This window comes from Rattus rattus, chromosome 2, assembly GCF_011064425.1.
Source record: "Rattus rattus isolate New Zealand chromosome 2, Rrattus_CSIRO_v1, whole genome shotgun sequence".
Lineage (NCBI taxonomy): Eukaryota > Metazoa > Chordata > Mammalia > Rodentia > Muridae > Rattus > Rattus rattus.
Window position 1 is genome coordinate 103,327,911 of NC_046155.1, and position 22,842 is coordinate 103,350,752.

At 38.7% G+C, this 22,842-nt stretch overlaps 1 protein-coding gene and 1 pseudogene across 1 annotated transcript; one reads left to right on the forward strand and one right to left on the reverse strand.

Moving 5' to 3' along the window:
* Positions 1-1,032: 1,032 nt before the first annotated feature.
* LOC116893174 lies at positions 1,033-3,867 on the reverse strand (annotated as a pseudogene).
* A 10,980-nt stretch (positions 3,868-14,847) lies between these two features.
* On the forward strand, positions 14,848-15,797 carry LOC116894096 (putative olfactory receptor 52P1). Its single transcript, XM_032895815.1, is given in 2 exon segments — positions 14,848-14,932; positions 14,935-15,797. Coding segments are annotated over 2 exon segments (948 nt in total).
* Positions 15,798-22,842: the final 7,045 nt, after the last annotated feature.

Consider the following 22,842-nt stretch of genomic DNA (forward strand, 5'->3'; position numbering starts at 1 on the left):
ATTACATATAGAAAAATTAGTTGATGTGATGAACAAATTAGCTCTGTTAAAATAAAAATATATTCTAAAATATAAAAAATGCTTTCTTAGATTTTTTATCATTATCAACTCCAACTAAAGAACATATATTTTGAACATATGAGCTGTTACTTAAGATCAGGAACAAATACCAAAAGAACATTTATTCTTCATTCTTTTGACTCTTTAGTTTGTGTTCGATAATGCACTTTAGCATGACATTCTGTTCCTTTCTGTTGTCTGGTGTCTATCAGTTTGTTGCTTAGACTCTACCATATGTGCCCTTCAAGGTCTCTTCATAATTGCAGGTAAATGAGAAATTTAGAAAATGAAGTATGAAGTATATTTAATAAAATATGTCTCTATAAATGGTTAGAGTTCTGCAAAAGCTCTCCTATATTTGACTTTGTGTAAAATTACATACGCATAAGGAGATTAGATTGAAATTGTTTCTGTTCTTTTGTCACTAAAACACTGTTTTTCTAAATGTGACAAAACAGTTTAATTCAATAGCTATACACGTTTGAAATTTCTATTTAATAAGAAAAACTGGTGACATCAATAAGGGTTAATAGTTTAATTTGTGCCCACCTAGCATTGAAGTTTGAATTGTCATACGCTTATAAAAAGTCTCTTTTAGAGACACAATATTTATCCTTTAAATCTTTCATAAGTAAATCTTTCAATATTTCATTAAGTAAATGCTGAATGCATTAAAGATAATGCACTAATAGTGAGGAAAGTACATCGAAAAGGACAAGTAATTGTGCTTATAAAGATTACATCTTATATATTTTCAAAATGCTTGTATATAAAAATATTATAAACCTGAAGAGTATTCTATTTGCTATTCTTAAATCCTGCACTCTAATACAAATACTATCTGTATATGTACATGCCTGCAAATGTCCCTACTTAGTCATATATTTGATTATAATGTATACCTTATGAATCTTAATTAATATACATAATAGAAGCTATAGCTCACTCCACGTTTGTATCCGCATGGAAGATTTAGTGACCCTGGATGTGCCCAATGCTTCCTCCACCAGACGGAAGATGCGCCAAATCCTCTGCTTGGTTTTTATGGTGTAAACAACTGGGTTGAGCACTGGCGGGGTGAGAAAGTGAAGATAAGAGAGCAACACACGGCTGCAGGGGGAAGCCCATTTGCCAAATCGGTGGATCATAGAAAGGCCAATCATAGGTGTGTAGAACAGCAGCACAGAACAGATATGGGAGACACAGGTGTTGAGGGCTTTGAGACGCTCAGTCTTGGAAGCGATTGACAGTACTGTGTGGAGGATCAGCCCATAGGATAAAACGATGAGCAGAGAGTCCACACCCAGTGTGGAGAGAACCACAAAGAGGCCATAGGCACTGTTGATGTGGGTGTCTGTACAGGCCAGCTTCATAACATCTGGGTGCAGGCAGTAAGAGTGAGAAAGATGATGCTTCTGGCAGTAAGGTAGCTTCTTCAGCATGATGGGGGCAGGGATGTGGAGACCAATGCTTCGTACCAAAATGGCCATGCCCAAACTTGCAACCCGAGGGTTGGTGAGGATGGTGGCATAGTGTAGGGGTCTGCTGATGGCCACAACACGGTCAAAGGCCATGGTCAGCAGCACAGATGACTCCATGATGGAGAAGGTATGGATGAAGAATTGTGCAAGGCACATGTCAAATGCCACCTTGCTGACCCCAACATGTAGATAGTGAGCATGGTAGGCATCGTGGAGGCAGAACAGGTCAAGGTCAGTAACTGCAAGCATGGATAGAAAGTAGTACATAGGCTGGTGCAGGGAGGGCTCTGATTTTTAAAACCCAGAATCAAGACATTCCCTGCTAGAGAGACAACATACATGATACACAGAGGAATGGAGAGCCAGTTACAAACAGCCTCAAGGCCAGGGAGGCCAGTCAGAAAAAATGAGGCACTAGAAAGTTTGGAGTAAGAACTGGTGACTGCAATGGAGGGATCCAAGATCAACAGTAACCACAGTACCCAAGCCTAGAGAGTTCCTGTGTCAGAAATTCTGACTGATCTCTTACAAGGACTCTTCAAAATGTTTCTATCACATTCAAGGTCTTCTACTGTATCACAGCATTTCTTCTATTTCATAATTAATGATACTTTAAAAAGATGAATTCATCAATCATCAGGAAAAATTCTTTGTAAATAATAAGACTGCATTAAGAACCATTCAAAGATATTTAATTTTTAATTAGAATTTGGAATATGTTTTTAGAAATGGGATAAAAGTATGCTGGTTTCAAGTCTGTACTATACGCATTAGGAACTGAATTGAAGCTCACTCCCAGAAGAGCTATGGTGTTAAACCTATTCTAGAATCCAAGCCAGTGCTTTCTAAGGAAATCTTCACAATCCCCTCATTTTCCAAAGGAACAACCATGATGTTTGATATTACCTTTTTCTTTCACATGTGAAAATATACTACTATAATTCACTACATATGTCTTTGCTTAAAGTACTTCATGAAATGATTTTTTATGCACTACACAAAATTTTATTTCATTTCATATATATATATATATATATATATATATATATATATATATATCCTGTAGATGCATCCTATGTATTTACCTGGTGCCTGCAAATGTGAGAAGAGAACCCTGGTTTCTCTGAAATATGGTTGTAAGCTACCGTATAGGTGCTGGGATTCAAACTCTGTGTTTTGAAAGTGTAGAAAGTGCTATAAACCATTGAGCCATCTCCAAGTCCCATCAGTGAGTCAGGTTTGAGATTAGGGGTGGGGTGATGGATAAGTTTAGGATGATGAATTGTTCCCGCCAGCGGGGACCCAGTTATTCAGGGTCCCGAAAAGGCTTTCTACCTGTGGGCCAAAATGGGGGTGAGGAGAAGAAGGAGACCAAGCAAATGTTCTGTTGCTAATGTCTCATTTATTGAGAGAAATGCACAGCATTTAAAGCTCTGAGGCAGGAATAGAAGCGGGAACTGAAGCTTAGGGTGGGGGAGTTTGGGAAGTGCCCAAGGATATAAGGTGAATCACTACACTGCAAGATATCCTCCTATAACAAAGAGGTAACAGTCTTTCGGGGACATGTTCTTTGAAAAGGTCGAACCCTTCTCAGGAATCTGCTCAGGGACATCCGGTGTTTTGCTCAGGCTGAAACATCCTGTCATTGCTCCCAGGGTCTTCCTGGGAGAGGCTTTAGTTCAACAATCTCATGTCCGTATGGCAGTCATTTCAAGGTTAAACCTCTGTGGCCATGCAGCCCAGAGTCAAGTAGCCACCTTGAGCTATGCAGTCACAAAGCGGCTAGGCCCAAATCCAATATGGCTCACTACATCTCCCCCGTTATTCTTTTAAAAAGGACCATTAGGTGGAAGTAGTGGTCTGAGAGAGATCAAACATGCCTCACAGAGTGCCCAGCTCGGCCATGGTGAGCCACTCTTGCAGTCAGGACTGCACCCCAATGGCTAGGAATGAACTTATGCTGTAACACACCGTTCTGGGCTATACGTGTGTGTTTATTGGGGGAGAAACTGGGCAGAGGAGCATTTGACCGGCCCGTACGTTTAAACGGGGTATAGCCACCTCTGTCTTAGGATCGACCTCTCAAACCCCAGCCTCATCTGTCATAGGATCACCTTGTTGCCTTCAAGGCTCCGTGTCTTAGATTGGTCAAGGGTCAGAGTGAAAAACCTCTGGAGAGGAAGTTTCCCTCAGGAGGAGACCCAAGCGCCCAATGACCGAGCCGAGTCCACTTGGATGCAATCAGCAAGAGGGTTTATTGGAAAACACAGGTACCTGAGGTCACACATTCTCTTCGGAGGACTTTCACGCCCAGCAGCTCCAGCATGGGGCTTTTATAGGGTTTGGGGAAGCAGAAGCGGGCGTACAGAAGCAGATGCATAGTTACGGGGATTGGTGGATTCAAACGAGGCACATAGACATGTTCACATGTGATTGGCTATTTCACATGATGAGGTAATAATGTATAGCTACACACATTGGCAGGTTTGGGGCGTCCTGAATGTCGGGGGCTGGGGCTTATCTCTTTCTGCCAGGTGGCCTGTGAGTCAGATCCGGTACTCCTGGTCTGTTCTGCATTCCTTTCCTTTTATGGTCTGTTAGTTCTAGCGACAGGGCGGGGCTGCCTGGACTTGCTTTTCACAGTGTTTAGTCCTGAGTTTGTGAATTTTGAAACTTACTCTTTTAACTTCATATTTTTAAACCTTAAATCTGTATAATTTTCCTTTCAAGAGGAAGTTGCCCGTTGCTGAGGATAGCTACAACAGGTCATCTTCTCATTCCTCTTATTGAGCCCAGGGGCGAAAGAGTAGGGGCCAGATGGCATTAATTTAAGAGATTTTGAGAGGTTGAGCCTCTCCCGATAAGTAGTGGGCACCTCAACTGGTTATCCTCAGCTGCTACGGCCATACCACCAAAGGCCGTAGTCAAGCCGCTCCTGTAATAAAATTTAGAATTCCCAATTGTTAGCAACTACTCCAGAAAGTTCACCCACTGTGCTTGCCTAACAATAGATTGGGGGAGGGTAACTCCAGACACTGCAAACACAATGGCTGCAGCAGTAATGGCTGCTACAATAGCAGCAAAAGTGCCAAGGTCTTTCCCAGGACAGTTCAGGATCGGTCATTCTTCTCTGGAACAACCAGCAGGCAATGGAACCATGTCTGAGATCTGCAGAACCAGGGCAGAGTTCCCCAGTCCACAGCAGCTTCACGCAGGTGGCATTCCTGTGAAGCTACAGACTGCAAAATGACAACACCAGTTAAGGCAGCAAGAATCACCAGGGGAATGAGGGGGGCAGGGGTAACAGCTGGAGTCCAGTCTTCTCCAACAAGCAGCAGTGCACAGAAGGTTGGAGCACAGGCCGTGGTGGGGTGGGACACACGCAGTGGTAACACTGACTGCAGCAACGCCAAAATCTCTGTGATGACAAAAGATGAGGGGGAATCTTCCATCTTCCTCTCAGGGCAGAGGAATGACTTCAGGGACCTGAACCACAAGAGCTGAATCTTCATGCTCCCAGGATCAGCATGGCTCACCAGCCACTTGGGCAGCTGGCACACTCCTGTAGCATCCTGTAGAAAAAACACAAAGATTCCCTCTTCCCCATATAAAATATCTGAACAGGATCATGCCAATATGTGGATCTTTCTATTCCACCTAGGCAGAAGTATGCCTAGTTGTAGGGTGCCATAAACTCAGAGTGTTCCTTGGCATCCAAATTTTAAAATTGAAATGAAAGGAGCATATTTTAGCATACAGGGATAACTCCCCTTTTTTATTTATTAAAATATTGTTAAAATATTACTTATTAAGATAAGTCCTTGAGGATTAAATTGAGAACACTGAGCACTTGTATTTATAAATTGACTTTTATACCAAATTATTGTCTCCAGCATTATTGTTTTGGATATGTAAAGAATGAGATTTTTTGACTAACTGTTCCTATGTAAGGCCTATAATCTGCCTGGTATCATTGTCCTCCCTTGCTAAGGGGTCCAGGCAATCCAGTTTGAGTTCTTAAATGGCCTATTTACCTAAACATAAGCATCCAGATTCAGTCATACTTGAAATCCCTGAGCTGGTAAGGTGAGGATGGGAGTTGAAAGTAAGCAAATGGAGTCTTCCTCTTTTTGTGAGGGAGTGTTATCAACTCTATTATCATTTTCAAAGAGCTGGGTCTATGGTTTTGTTTAGTTGTCTGAGCCAGAGCACTGAAAGGACAGTGAGTTGTCAGACATTCACACTGAAATCATCACTCACTGATTTCAAGTAGAAAACCTGCCTCTAATATAGCATTAAGTAATAGTATTATTTGAGGGCTAGTAGTATCTAAAAAGGGAAACTTTTTAACCAACTGTAAACCATAAGCCATACATTGGCTATCAGTATATGACTTAAAAGCTTGACTTTTTTTTAAATTTTAAAAACAGTGGCTACAGCACATAATTTAATAATCTGTGCTGAAGCAGGGGAAACTGAAGAGAATAAACAAGTGATCCAATCATACATGTAGCCTTTTCATTAGATGAACCACCTATAAACACAGTAAGCTCATTTCCTATGGGTTGCATCCACAAATTTATAGGAAATACAAAAGCATGCATAGAGTAAAATTAGCAACTTTGCCTGAAAAATTTGTATATGTGATAGACCAAATATCAGTATTTTGTAATAACCAATTTAATTGCTGTTTGGAATAAGATATGTTTTACCAGGTTTCTTTTTTCTTTTTTTTAAAAAATACTTTCAAGACTCTAGCCTACAATTCTGTATTAATACACTGAAGCTTTATCTCCATAAGCCTTGTGTTGCAGGGCAACAGCAGATGCCCTTGCAGCACCTAGCTGGACTCTGCCTTAAGATAGCCCTAAGTAATTCTCACCTCTCTTTTGTGTCTTACTAAGTCTTTAGCATCAGGATTCCAATCTGGACACTATCTGAACCTACACACAAAGGTCATGACTGCCTTTTAGAACTTCTAAACTTATACAGGTTGTGATCCCAGAGGCACGGTCCCAAGAAGTGTTAGGAGTTATACATATGCAATGTTACATCATTTGCAATAGAAATCAAGCCTATCCCCACACCTATCCCAAAGGAACCCAGGGCAAACCTGAAATTCTTGTTTCTCAAGCACACTCAAGTGAGCATTATAGATTTCCTGTAACAGCCACTAACAAGCATCCCAAGTGGGATGGTGAGAAAACAAGACGAGAGTCCAGAAAATAGAGGTCTGCTGAAGAGGGCAAAAGCATTTAGTCACATAGAAAGACAATCAAAAGATTAACAGACAAAAAAACAAAAGTGCGCACAAAACAAAAAACAAGCAGCTGCCACAAGATTGCCACAAAACTGAGCTGATTCAGATGGGAGCTTCCATGAGCTCAGCAAAGACAGATGAACAGGAGCAGATTCCACATCACTCCTCCTTCCCAACCAGAATCTTCCCATTGTCAAAGTCACAAGTAACACAAAACAAAGACCTAAGACATACAGACAAAGACTACTTTGGAAATACAGACAGCCGGAAAGGCGGGTCTTTTCTCCAATCCATGAGAATTGCCGAATCCTCACTGGCACCCAGACGGGAATCTCCCAGGCGTCCCTGGGGTCCCTTCTTACCTCCTGGGACGTCTCCCAGGGCAGGGCAATTGGTGAGTCCCTGGCACATCTACCGCTCACATTTGCGTCTCTCCTGAGACACGATCCTCCCTCTCAGCCTGAGATGGGAGCAGCTGCAAAACCAGAACTCCAGAACTCCAGAACTCATGAGCAAATACAGACCCAGAGTTTAGCCGGCACAAAACACAAAGACACAAAGACACAGACACTACCTCCTGAATCAGAACCGCCTAGGATCCTTTTTCTTACAATAAGACAATTAAACACTTATTCCAACTATAGGAATTAATTTCTGCTCCTTCAATAATGAACCAAGGACAAGTTTCTCACACAAAGACAAAAAAAAAATTCACTTAAAATTAACCGGGGACACTTTTCATCAATAAAACAAAAGAACTTGATTAAATCCTTTATCTTAAATCTTAATCCTCTCTCCCTGAGTGAGCGCTTGATCTCTCCTATGAATCAAGCCTCCTAAATCCATACCTTCCCCATGGCAATTAGACAACAATTATCCCTTACCTCCTTCTCCAGCGACACATGAGCGATACGGCCTGAAGAGTCCTCGATTCCCGCTGCAGCTCTCTTATATCTGTCTTCCTGTATTCAGCCTTGCTTCGGGGTCCCTGTTCGGGCGCCACTTGTCCCCGCCAGTGGGGACCCAGTTATTCAGGGTCCCGAAGAGGCTTTCTACCTGTGGGCCAAAATGGGGGTGAAGAGAAGAATGAGACCAAGCAAATGTTCTGTTGTCAAGGTCTCGTTTATTGAGAGAAATGTACAGCATTTAAAGCTCTGAGGCAGGAATAGAAGCGGGAACTGAAGCTTAGGGTGGGGGAGTTTGGGAAGTGCCCAAGGATATAAGGTGAATCACTACACTGCAAGATATCCTCCTATAACAAAGAGGCAACAGTCTTTTGGGGACATGTTCTTTGAAAAGGTCGAGCCCTCCTCAGGAATCTGCTCAGGGACATCCGGTGTTTTGCTCAGGCTGAAACATCCTGTCATTGCTCCCAGGGTCTTCCTGGGAGAGGCTTTAGCTCAACAATCTCATGTCCATATGGCAGTCATTTCAAGGTTAAACCTCTGTGGCCATGCAGCCCAGAGTCAAGTAGCCACTTTGAGCTACGCAGTCACAAAGCGGCTAGGCCCAAATCCAATACGCCTCACTATAATGAATGAAGAGAATATTTGGAGATCCAACAGGAATTAGAAGCATTCATGGAGGTGGAACCCTAGTGTAGCAGAAACTTCCTAGAACCTATGAGGGGGACCCTAGTGAAGACTTCTAGGAATGGAGGATGCAGAGTCTGACCTAGCCATCTTTTGTAGTCAAATAAGGCTTCCAGTGGTAGAACTGAATTCCATTCAATTAAGATTTTGGTCAAGAAGGTCTTGTGAATATCTGTAGGCAATGTAGGGTGATGCTAGGACAGAAAGCCCCTCCCTGAAAACTGACAGTGGAGCCCCAGTGCTGTAGACGACTTCTACAATTGAACTTGGACAGGTTAAACTAGTACCTGTTTGGAGCTTTCATCCTAGGTTCTAGTCTCTTTAGGCTAAGAAAGTACTCTTCATGCTATAGAAGGAGAGACCTGGACACTAACCAAACTGCAAAACCCTCTACCTATGATCTGTGTTGCCTTCAAGATATTCTTGGGCCATGATTCAGCAGAACTTTAGGAGTAGCCAACTAATGTTTGGTTTAATTTGAGGACCAGCCACAAGAGAAAGCCCATGTCCTCCACTGCAGAGATGACAAGGTACTAGAAAATAGATAGCCAAGGAAACTAAGGTAGAACATGTCTGGCCAAAAAACAAAATGTCAATGGAATGAATCCGAAAACAATTCTGCTATACACATAGATTGGTGCTTTCTCTAACCTTCAGCAAAAAGGATGTAGACAAGAGACTCACAGACAGCCATTATGTGAAGAGAGTTTAATTTGGAGGTCTCCATTGAGTCCCTCACCTAAGAGATTAGATTCCAGGGAAGAAGGGGAGAAAGGTTGTAGGTTCAGGGTGGATTGGGGATACCAGGAGAACCTGTCAGGGCTCACATGGGGTCTCAGAGACTGAGGTGGCATGCTTGAGGCCTGTGTTGGTATAAACCAGGTCCTCTGCATAGGTTATGGATGCTAGCTTGAGGTTTTTGTGGAATACCTAACGGTGGGAGTGGGTGCATTACTAACTCTTGTCTGCCCTTAAGATTCATTTCCTCTTGTTCAGTTTCATTGTCTAGCATCCTCACAAAGGTATTACACCTCGTTTTGTCCTATTTGTCTCTTGAGGTCTGCTCTTTCCTGAAGAGAAATAGAGGGAATGGATTTGAAGGAGAAGTAAGGTAGAGTGAGATAGCTAGGGGAGGGGTGGATTATGGTCAGGATGTATTATATGAAAAAAGATTTTCTTTTCAATTGAAAAATAATTAAAGTCGAGTTGGGGATTTAGGTCAGTGGTAGAGCGCTTGCCTAGCAATCTCAAGACCCTGGGTTCGGTCCCCAGCTCCGAACAAAAGAAAAAAAATAATTAAAGTCTATAAATCTGTGTCCTGATCCATAAGAGAACCCAAGACTAGAAATAATTCTGAGTGAACTTCTGGTTTGAATTATGAATATTGTGCACAGTAGCTGAAGATAAACACCAAATTCTAAAGAATATCTTGAAAATAATCACAAAACTATTATTTTTAAAGATTTAATTTTTATCTTTACTTGTCTGTATATGTGTGATTTTGTGCATAATAAAATAAAATTCTTATAAATTCATGTTTATATATTTTGTTGTTGCTTGTTTCTTCTTTTATTATCTTCTTGTTCCTTGTATAAAGTCTTGCCCCTTAAGACTTCATACAATAATGAAACTTGTTAAGTACTTTCTTTAGATGTATGGGTTAGAGCTACAACATGTTCCAATAATAAGGGCGGAAAGAAGCAGCATGAGCAGTATTATTTCCAATATGTGGATGAAATAAAAGAAAGGGGAAATAGAAGAAAGTACACTAGATCAGTGGTCTCAACCTTCCTAATGCTGTGACCATTTAATATAACTCCTCATGTTGTGGTTGTATTCCTGTTCATTTTATTTGATTTTCATTTTGCTGTTATAATTGAAAATCAGTTTATTTTGGCACACTAAGTTTCCATATAAAATATATCATTTATACAATATATTTTTAAACAAAACTCTTCCATTTTCAGGAGATAATGATTAATGAAGAATCTCATAAATCATCAGAGTTCTAAGAATAGATGTCCTGATTTCTAAATTGGACATCAATATCACCTTATCCAAGGCCCAGGGATAGGGTCCCAAAAAATTCCAAGAGACTGAAGATAGGGGAGAACAATGTACAAAACTCTTTTTAGAATATGGCGTGCCCTCTAAATCATGGACACACTAAGCTGTGGTTATCTACATACACTCTTCTTCCCCCTCTGTCCTTCTCTCCTCTGCAAACTTCCTGTGTGGGCGTGTGTGTGTACGTGTGTGTGTGTGTGTGTGTGTGTGCATGTGTGTGTGTGCATGTGTGTGTGTGCATGTGTGCGTGTGTTTGTGTGTGTTTATGTATATCTGTCTTTAAGTCTCTCTCTGAACACACACATACATACACATACACACATAAATACATAACACACATAAGCAGAAGAGGGAGGATTAGTTTGGAAAGAAGAAAGGGTTTACTAGAGTGGGAGAGGAAAGGATTTGGAATATTAAGGGCATGCATATGAACAAAAACATTGACTACATGTATAAAGATGACAGAATTAAACAAAAACATTAGCAAAACAAGAAAAAAGTAAAGGAAAGGAAAGGAAAGGAGAGGAGAGGAGAGAAGAGGAGAGGAGAGAAGAGGAGAGGAGAGGAGAGGAAAGGAAAGGAGAGGAAAGGAAAGGAAAGGAAAGAAAATTCTCCTGGCAAACTTCTGCTTTGAATCCAAATGAGCAACGTTTCCAAACCTACCTAGACACTTGCATAATGTAGTTAATAAAATCCAACACCTTCAAAAACTCTACATTCAAATCCAGAAATTACAATGTAAATTTTCCGGAGAAATTACTTCTTAAAAGTTTTCACATCTTTTACACATATGTCAATAACATATATTAGTTGTGCAAGGACATGAGTCACATACTGATATTTATATTCAAGTATATCAATTGTTCTGACCACATTCACACTCCAAGTTTCTCTCCTGTCTCTATTCTCTATTCCAAACAGTTCCCTTTTTGCGTATATATATGTCTCTATATTTGCATATGTCTATGTCATATGGATGTGCTTGTGTTTGTTTTGCAATATTTGTTTTGGGGTGTGTGCCACCATCCGGCCTACACTAATTTCTATTAATGTTAAAATAAATATTATCCTTGATATTTGTTTTGATATGACCTCTGATAATAAACAACCTTTCAACAAACATTAAAAAGTTAATGGAAAGTAAGATCAACTAATCCCATAAAATTAAATGTCTATCTACTTTTTTGATTCTTTTACATATTTCCCCAATACTGTTATTTAGGGAAGGTCTTACAAAACCAATGTGAAGGAAATCTCCGGATCCATTAAGTATATGACTTGCATTTGTATGCTTAACAAGGTCTTGTAAAATTAATTGGACACAGCAATATCTACAGTAAATGAGAGTAGAAGATGTAGCAAGCAAGAAAGAGCAAAGGGAATTTTTATTACAAGGAAATCATAAATACACACTAATTTGGGATAAAAATTGATATATATATATATATATATATATACATATATACGGAGAGAGAGAGAGAGAGAGTTTCTAAATTTACACGAGAAAATGTACCTTAAGAGTAAGCTACTTTAAAAAAAAACTTGAATACTTCATTTAAAAATAGCCAGCAAATTTTAATCAGAGAATGGAATATTGTATTGATTTATTTATTTATTTATTTATTTATTTATTTATTTATTTATGAGACAAGGTTGCTCTGTGTTGCCCTGGCTGTCCTGAAAATCACCCTGTATACCAGGCTGGCCTCAAACTCAGAGATCTACCTTCCTCTACTACACATTGCTGGGAACTAAACATGTGTGCTACCACCACTTACAGAACAAGTTTCTTAAAATATAGTGTTATCTTTATTGACACATAACTACCATATAAGCTTATTGGTTGTATTTTGTATTGTTTCAAGAAACACAAAAACACACATAATCACGATAAAATCAGCACAGGAAGATGATATTCATTCTGCCTGGATATATTTTATTGTGTAGTGAAAACACCGAAGATGCTATCTTTCAATTATGCTGAAATTATAATACAATGAATTATATAAATATAATTCACCTCACTTGGCAATGGTGCAAGAGGATGTGTTTCCTCTAGGTGGATTCAATACAACAGTTGACAAAACTTCTTCTTACTGTATTTTCCCTTCTACTCTTCCTATAAGGAGTAACAAATATGCTATGTTCCTCCATGAGATCAGCTCTTCTAAGGGCATGATAGGAGTGAGTGCTTTAGGATTTATGTTTCTATGCCTAGCTAATTTCACATAGGTTTTCACATAGGTTTTCTAGGGCTATCATTTTAAAAAATATTCATGGTGAAATTTTCAAAGAAAATTTGTTTATCTTGAAATAGTGCAATGCCCCAAAAAATTTACACAGATAAAGCATCTTGGGAGAAATATCGATGAAATTGAAGTTGAGGCTAGGATAGTGAAGATTATCCCACCTCAATTGAAAGATTTGTGGAATGTTCAGGATTAGTAAACATGGCCAAGTGGGACATTGCACTTTTCTGTGTTTCATGCTGCTCTAATCCTCTTTCCTGGGACGCTGGGTATCTCAAGGGATATCTTCCCTGTGAATCAGAGGCATCTCCTGAGCAGTGGACTAGAACATTTAAAAGGAACCACAGCCACTAGATTTACAGTGTGCAGGTTATGTGATACAAAAGGTACGTGTGCATCATCTTCACTGAACATAGATAATATGACAGTTATACAATGTAGAGAAGATAAAAGCAAGTGAGAAATAAATACTGAAACTGAAGAAACATTATGTATTTGAATGATAACTAATAGGTATTTGTAGAATTTGATCTGATAGGTATGAAGTGATTGTTTCCAAAAATATTGTTGTTCATTTGAATAATTATTGCTATTTTGTGCTATGGGGTAATTACTAGTTATGTTAGTCATGATACAAATTGGAAAGTCCATTAAAAGATAGCAATGGAAGAGAATGAACTTTGGGTAATAACTGTGCTTAAGTTTTCCATGTATGGTCAGAGTCTGTAGGTAAAAGGTAGGAAAAAAAAATCTCTGCTATGCTTGTGAAAGTAAGCAACATGCTAAGAGCTTTTACTCTGCATTAGAACAATTGCCCATTTATTGGGTTTCTGTAAATTCCTTTCTGCATTCCAAATCTGATGAGTGAGACTGATAGGTATATAGTAATGGAGCAAAGCAGAGAAAAGGAAAGAGGGCAACTGTTTATGCAACATTAAAGATAAGTGAATCCAGGTGAGAAGGGACATTTTAAGGCTTCTGTTGTTTAAGATTGGATGGTTAGTGTTGCAACCAAATAAATGCTTGACTCTCCCCTAAAAACTGCTTAAAATTATGCCCTGTTATATCCAAATTATCAATTGTATGTTTGATTATCAATCATCACAAGCCATTTTGAGAGGCTAATCATGTTTAGTAAGTTGTAATAAGGCCATAATTTTAAAGTAACCTCTTTTCATGGTCATGGTCATGTTAAATCTTAAAACTGAGCCTTCCACACTAAGGTTTTAAGCTCCTAAAATGAAACTGAAGCTTATTGATAAGTAAATTGGTAGAAATATCAGCAAAATCCTCAAACAGGAGAGTTTCAATTGTGTGATGTAGATGTGCCCTGTGTTTATCCATTACACAGAAGAAGGCAGCCCTGAAGGCAGCTCATCACCAATCATTCAAGCAAGTCCTCTCCCTCTTCCTATTTCCTAGGCAAGTACTTTCCATATATCACCAACCTACCTTGGTCTCATTTTTGTGTTGATTTAAGATTTCAGTGTCTTAAAATCAAATAGCTCTGTACATGGTATCTTTTTCTACTTTGCTAAAGGAAGGACTGCCCAATGCTGAAATAGGAAATAAATTAAGAAGATTTGAAACGTTTTATATTTCCCCCTGAAAATATAAAATGTATAAATTTGATGTTGATGGACATTAAAGAAATTATTTTATATAATTTGGTGTTCTTCATTCTTATTATATCTTATATGAATGGTGAACTATTTAATTATGATAACAAAGAATAACAGCAAAATATTTAAATGATAAAATAATTGTTGGAGCAATAGTATGACATATATTTATATCTCCAACTTTTATTTCATTTCCTCAATAATCATTGGTTAAAGGCAATATACTCTTCTTTTCATAGCTTTACTTTCTATGCAAACATGAAGAATTTACTGTAAGGTTTAATTGGATCTTGAATTCATAAAATCACCAAACAAAACCTAAAATAAAATATGTAATCTTTTCTTTTGCAGATAAGGTTGGTGATGCTGCACAGGATGACATTTTGGAGACATAGGCTAAAAATTCTATATTCAACACATAAATACACTGAATAAAGACTTTGCAATGTCTAGCTCTCAGTTGGGGAGATTATCCCGGTTAATATGCAGTATGCTTGTAACATCCTTAGTTTTAACATGGTAAATAATACAACACATCACTATATTTCATTTTTCTACTTGGTTGGTATTCCTGGCTTGGAAAAATTTCACTCCTTGATCAGCATCCTGTCTGTCTCCTGTTTGTCCTGACCCTACTGGGGAACAGCATAGTCATTGCTACTATCAAAGTAGAACCAAGCCTCCACCAGCCTATGTATTTCTTCCTTTGCATGCTGGGAATGAATGACATTTTTCTTACTTGTTCCACATCCTTGAAAATGCTTGATATATTCTGGTTTAATGAACACTGGATTCAGTTTGATGTCTGTCTAACACAAATGTATTTTATCCACATGCTTTGCATCTTTGAGTCAGCCATCCTGGTGGCCATGGCCTTTGATCGCTTTGTGGCCATTTGCATCCCACTGCACTACTCAACCATCCTCACAACAACCATGGTTATTAAACTGGGTGTAGTTGGCTTGAGCCGAGCTGTGCTCATGGTTTTTCCATGTCCTCTACTCATTAAGAGGCTGCCCTACTACACCAACTATATAATCCCTCATGCCTACTGTGAGCATATGGCTGTGGTGAAGTTAGCCAGTGCTAACACTCTCATTAACAGAGCATATGGAATCTCAGCGGCCTTTGCAGTAACAATATTGGACATATGGCTCATAGCCACATCTTACATAAAAATTCTCCAAGCAGTGTTCCGGCTGTCTTCCCAGAATGCCCGCTCTAAGGCCCTGGGCACCTGTGCTGCACATGTCTGCACTATTCTTGCCTTCTATACACCTGCCCTGTTTAGTTTCCTAACGCATCGCTTTGGCAAGCATGTGTCTCCAAGTGTCCATATCATCTTGGCAAGCCTGTACCTTCTAGTGCCCCCCACAGTCAATCCCTTGGTGTATGGTGTCAAGACAAAACAGATTCGGGACCGAGTGCTGAGTCTCTTCTCACACTTGAAAACTACTGAAGGGTAAACCATTTAGATAACATTTGAGATGGAAGAATATAGCTCATAAAATAATGGGATATTAACTAACCCTTGCTTCACTGCTATTTTATGACACTATATCTCTTTCACGTTATTTTTTCAGGACATATTTATGATGTGATGTAATGTTTGTGTGTTGATTCTCTGCTTTTAATTTTGCATGAACAATGTCTAATCTATCACTCCCTTCAGTATCTTTACATTTCACAAATTTGTTCAGAATATGCACGTATTTCCCATCATGACATATCTTTCTGCCTATTTCTCATGTACAGTACTTATTTAGTGACAGACTTCTGAGATAATAAATGCAATGATTTCAGTTTCAGTTTCATATGTAGATGTTTGAATACTGACACTGCAATCCTTCCCTCACAATAATTCTGAGTAGCTGTGGTCATGTACAATAGCTTCCTGCAACCTAGCCTATGAGCAAACAGTATATATCCTGTAATAAATAAAAGTATGATCTTTTAGTGCAATTTCCTCTGATCATTTTAAAACATTTTGTTTTTGCTTACGTCTTTGTTTAGAAAATCATCACTGAGCATTTTTCTTCCTTTCACTAGAGAAGTAATTTTAGCTACTTCGTTGTTCCCTCGACATCCCCACAATCAGTAAAAGTAGACAATACAACTTTACTTGAAACAAGAATACTTGAAGCAGGTATGTGGTGCTCTATAAAAACTTTAAACTCAATTCTTCTGCGATATTAAAATTAAAGGGAGTAGAAGGCTTGTCTGTGTGAAGAAAAAACAATCAGCAAACAGTCATTCATCTTAGGTCTTGATTATTTAATATACTCCTAGTTATCAATGAAGTATTAGACTTAGATGATAGATGTTACCGCACAAGCGAGAGAAAGGAAAAGCAACCATAGTATAAAGGATGTAGTAGAAACTGTGTAGAGGCTACTAAACATTCCTACAACCTGTTGAGGAGAATCCTGCAATCCTGCTATTTGAAAGAACTTTATAGCACCATGAATTTCTGTAAAGAGACAAAGATATATAATGAAATTTCTGTAGAATTTTCAAATATATAAAGGAGAAGTCTCAAAAAGAAAACAATAAAATGAATTATGATTCAAAATTATTGCCTCAGTGTACTAATGTAAAGAATCTGTACACATGGATAAAAATCGGGAATTGATTATGTATTATGTACAAAGTTAAATTTTCTCTGAAAATGTGTTATGGCTTTTCAATGTGCATTTTAAATTATTTTTAAGGAAAAAATTAAGGAGGAGTTGTATAGCAGTTAGAAGATGAGAGATTTTGTTTCGTAATAATCAAAGTCATTTCTATGAGCTTCAAAAGTTTTCCTCTTTTCTCAACTGAGGTTTATTGACCCTGAGAATTGACATAGTAAAACAACAAAGAAGGGGTCCTGTACTTAGCACAAAGTATGTTTATTTAGAGATAGAATTATTTAGAGTCATTTATTATAATCAAATTTATAGTTAAATGCCATAGAATAAGTTCATTGGATCACTTTTTATTTTTGGTGCATTTATCGATGCACTATATATGAGATCAAAATGTAAAGCACTAAAATATAGCTCATGACTAAAGATAGTTGAAATCTTACCTAATTGTTTTTGTAAAAAAATTTATTAGCTTATAAATATAACATAATATATATATAAATATAATAAATTAATAAATATAGTATAATGTGAAAGAAAACAAAATTGTACCATTTGGCACAAAATGCCAAATGACCATTCTTGAAAATATACATAAAAATAATATTATATAGATGAGAACCTCATATTATAACTCTACACATAGATACATATGCACATAGCTATGTAAACAGTTATTAAAAGTGAGGCCACAAATATTGAAGAGAGAAAGGATAGATGTATGTGTGAACTTTTTCAATTTTTATTGGTTATTTTATTTAATTACATTTCAAATGTTGTCCTTCTGACCAGTTTCCCCTCCACAAGTCCCCAAACTCCTCTCCCCTCCCCCTGCCTCTAAGATGGTGTTCCACCATCTGCCAACCCACTCCTTCCTCAGAACCCTAGCATTCCCCTATTCTGGGGTCATCGAGCATCCAGAGGACCAAAGGGCTCCCGTCACAGAGATGCCAGATAAGGCAGTCCTCTGCTACATATACAGCTAGAGCCATGGGTCCCCCCAACCCAGGATACCCTTGGGCTGGTGGTTTAGTGGCTGGGATCTTTGTTGGATGGTGTCTTGTTGGTTTATATTGTTTTCTTCTTATGGGGTTGCAAAAACCCTTCAGCTCCTAAAGTCCTTGACCTACTTCTCCATAGGGGTCTCTGCTCTCAATACAATGTTTGGCTATAAACAATTGCATCTGTATTGGTGAGGCTCTGGTAGGGCCTCTCAAGGGACAGTTATACCAGGCTCCTATTAGGAAGCACTTCTTGGAATCAGCAATAGTGTCAGGGTGGATGTGATGGATCTATAAGTGAGGCAGTCTCTGGATGGCCTTTCCTTCAGTCTCTGCTCCACTCTTTGTCCCCACATTTCTTTTTGACAGGATAAATTCTGGATTAATATTTTTGACTTGGGTGTGTGGACACATCCCTCAAATGGGAGTCATTCCTGTCTACTGGATATTTTCTCTAAAGGTACTAATTTCCCTTTGTAGGTTATTTTTACCTAATGTCCTCCCTGTTGTGTCCTGGAAACCACTTGGGTCCCTGGCATCTGGGACTTTCTAGTGGCTACACCTGTTCACCCTCCCCCACTGCTGCACACTTCCTTTCAAATTTCTACCCTCTGTAGTTAACCCCATCTCTCATATCTGAACCAGCCCTGATTTTTTTTGTCCCCCTCCTTATCCCTCCCAGATCCCTCTTTCCCTTTATTTCATAGATTATTTTCTTCAACCTTCTGAGTAGGTCTGTGTGTGTGTGAGTTCTATCAAGGGAATGTGTGTGTGTGTGTGTGTGTGTGTGTGTGTGTGTGAGTGTGGTGAGAGAGAGAGAGAGAGAGAGAGAGAGAGAGAGAGAGAGAGAGAGAGAGAGAGAGAGAGGGGCTGGGTTACCTCACTGAGGATGTTTTCAAGTTCCATCCATTTTCCTGTGAATTACATGAAGTCATGTATTTAATAGTTGAGTAGTACTCTACTTGAAATGCACCACATTTTCTGGATCCATTCTTCTGTTGAGGGATATCTTGGTTGTTTCCAGCTTCTGATAATTATAAATAAGGCTGGTATAAACACAGTGGAGCATGTGTCCTTGTTATACGTTGTGTCATCTTTGACTGTATGCCCAGGAATGGTATAGAAGTGTCCTCAAGTAGAACTATTTTCAATTTTCTGAGGAAGTGCCAGAATGATTTCCAGAGTGTTTGTACCAGCCTGCATTTCCACCAGCAATGGAGGAGTGCTTCTCTTTCTCCCCAGATGTGCTAACACCTGTGCTGACCTGAGTTTTTGATCTTAGCCATTCTGACTGGTGTAAAGTGGAGTCTCAGAGTTGTTTTGATTTGCATTCTTCTGATGACTAAGGATGTTAAGGATAATGAACATTTCTTTAAATGCTTCTCAGCCATTTGAGATACCTCAGTGGAGAATTCTCTGTTTAGATCTGTACCCATGTTTACATAGGGTTATTTGTTCCTCTGGAGTCTAACTTCTTGAGTTCTTTGCATATTTTAGATGTTAGTCCTCTATTGGATATAAGTAGGGTTGATGAAAGATCTTTCCCAATCTGGGGATTGCTGTTTGATCTATTAACAGTGTCCTTCATCTTACAGGAGCTTTTCAATTTTATGAGGTCCCATTTTTCAATTGTTGATCTTAGAGCATAAGCCATTGGTGTTCTGTTCAGGAAATTCCCCTATGCCAATGTGTTTGAGGCTCTTTCCCACTTTCTCTTCTATTTGATTCATTTTATCTGGTTTTAAGCTTCCTTATCCTTCTTGATAACTTTTGGTTGAAAGTCAATTTTATTGGATATTACAATTGCCACTTCAGCCTGTTTCTTGGGACCATTTACTTGGAATTTTTTTCCCAGCCTTTTACTGTGAGGTAGTGTCTGTTTTTGTCATTGAAGTGTGTTTCCTGTATGCACCAAAATGCTGGGTCCTTTTTATATATCCAGTCTGTTAGTCTCTGTCTTTTCATTTGGGAAATGAGTCCATTGATATGAAGAGACATTAAGCAATAGTTATTGTTTTTCCTGTTATTTTTGTTGTTCGTGGTGGAATTATGTTTGTGTGCATCTCTTCTTTTGGAATTTTTAGAAGCAGATTATTTTCTTGCTCTTTCTGGGGTTTAGTTTCCCTGCTTGTGTTGGAGTTTTCCATCTATTACCTTTTGTATGGCTAGAATTGTGAAACGATACTATATAAATTTGGTTTTGTCATGGAATACCTTGGTTTCTCCATCTATGATAATTGAGAGTTTTGCTGGATATAGTAGCCTGGGCTGATATTTGTATTCTCTTAGGGTTTGTATGACTCTGCCCAAGATCTTCTGGCTTTCATAATCTCTGGTCCGATATGGTATGGGCTTTCCCCAAGCAGAATCTGGGTACAGAGGGCTGTGTCACAGGGTCAGCTCCAGGCTCAGACAGAAACAAGAAGGATTCTGTCCCAGACTTTTTCTGGGTTCCTATGTGCTGAGGGCTCCAGACGGGTCCCTCTGAGCAGAAATGGTTGCCTTACCTCTGCTCTCAGATGTGTCGGGTCTCCTAAGACTGGCTTTCAGCTCTGGTCATAGGCAGAGACTGGAATGACCCTATCCTGACTGCTCCTAGGTTCTTTTGTCCAGAGGGCTCTAAGTGGGTTCCTCTTCATCCAGGAATGTGAGAAGAAGTGTTGTTCTCCTCTGAGCTCTGAGGATTGTCTGGACCTCTGAAAGTCCAACTCTTTCCACCTCAGTATTTCCAGTGTTTTCTATGCAATGATAGGATCACTGCTTTCATTAATTCATAGCAACTGTAGTTGTTTATGTAGTAACTGTACAAGAGCAAGCCAGATACCAGTGTGTATTCTTCGGTATGCTGACATACTAGTTTTCTGAACTTTAAAAATATTTTTATTTATGGCTCCCTATGTGGACATATGTAGATGTTTCTTCTTATTTTCTATATTAATGTGTATGCCTGCATAGGCCACAAGAGGGCCTTAGATACCCTGGAGTTATAGATAATAATAGTGAGCTTAACAATATAAGAGTTAAAGGTATATGCTCTGGAAGAATGGCAAAGACCCTTAACTGCTGCCCCATCTCAGTAACTCCTTATCATTTTTTATTAATTTAATTTTGAGAATTTCTTATATGAGTAAAATACATTTTATATACATTTAACTCCTTCTATGCTTTTCCTTCTTTGTCTCAAACTTTTAACTTCTTCTATTTAATTATTATTACGTACACATATATGTATATAAACTTTGTTGACAATTCAAATGTTATCCTCCAATCCAATCTCCCTTCCTTGAAACCCCACCCCTCTCCTTCCCGAATGCCTCCTGGAGGGGATTCCACGACCCACCCATCCATCCACCCACTCCTGCCTCACCCCTCTAGCATCCCCCTTCTCTGGGGCACCAGGCTCCACAGGACCAAGTGGCTTCCCTCCCACTGATGCCAGATTAGGCAGTCTTCTGCTACATATGTAGTGGGAGTCATGAACCAACCCATGTATACTCTTTGGTTGCTGGTTTAGATCCTGGGAGCTGTGAGGGATCCAGTTAATTGATACTGTTGTTCTTCCAAATAATTTTTTATTATAAGTTGCAAAATGAATTTTCCTAGGCCCAGCATTTGAGATATTCAAATAATTCATATTTAAATTCAACTTTAATCATAATTCATAACTCAACTTTATATGATTTGCTGGAAAGAACACATCTCCAAATGACACAAACTACTCATTGACAACTTCATTAGCTTTCATGATTCTCCATGAATTGATTGGAAATCCAAGGCTTTCTTCTCACCTCTATTAAATTCATCAGATTTTTTTGTTTTATATTATTTCAGTTAGCATCAAAGCATTGCAGTTTGCTAAGGTACACACACACACACACACACATGCACACACACATGCACACACACACACACACGTGCACACACACCCCACACATAGAAAGACAGACAGACACACACATGCCACACACAGACAGATAGACAGACAGACTCACACACAACACACAACACACACACAGACACATAGACACACAGATACACAGATACACACACACACACACACACACACACTTACATTATGTTCACTATCCACAAATACTCACTGATTCTGTCGCCCTCCTCCTCCCCTGTCTTGATCCATTGTCTTCTTATCTTGAATTTGTTACATTTCACTTTTGGACTACTTCATTTTTGACAATAAGATTCATAGAGTCATTTTAGTTTGCATCTATATGCTCACAGGTAATAAGATTAGGATTCATATCTTGATACATGATCTATGACTTTTTGAACTTTACCATTACATATTAACTGTCACAAAACAAGTAAAATAAACTGATAATGTTACCCACCTCCACTATACTGACAGTAGGATATGTTACCATCTTCAATTTAGATAAGTCAGAAAAAATCCCAATTTGACTTTAAAGACTGATTTAACAGCAGTTAGGATCATGTTAATGGTTATTAGAGGCCGCAGAAAGTAAAAAGCAGGGAAGGGTAAAGAAATATCTCAATGTGATCAGTGTCACAGTTGAACATAAGATATAGGTCAGAGTCTCAACTCACTGAAGGGGGATTACAGTCAACATTATAGTAAGTTATGCAGTTGAAAATATCTAGAAGAAATTGTTTACACCAGGAAACATTACTGTTTAAGGCAAGGGAATGTGTTAATCATCTTGATAATTAGACAATCTAGACATGTACTTAAAATCACTGAATTCCATAATTATTACAAGTTATTAAATCAAAATGATAAGAATAAATTTACAGAACATGCACACTGAAGTGTCATGTACTAATTTGCCTTTTGCATATACAAATATTAGTTAATATGATGAACAAATTTGCTCTGATAAAATAAAAATATATTCTAAAATACA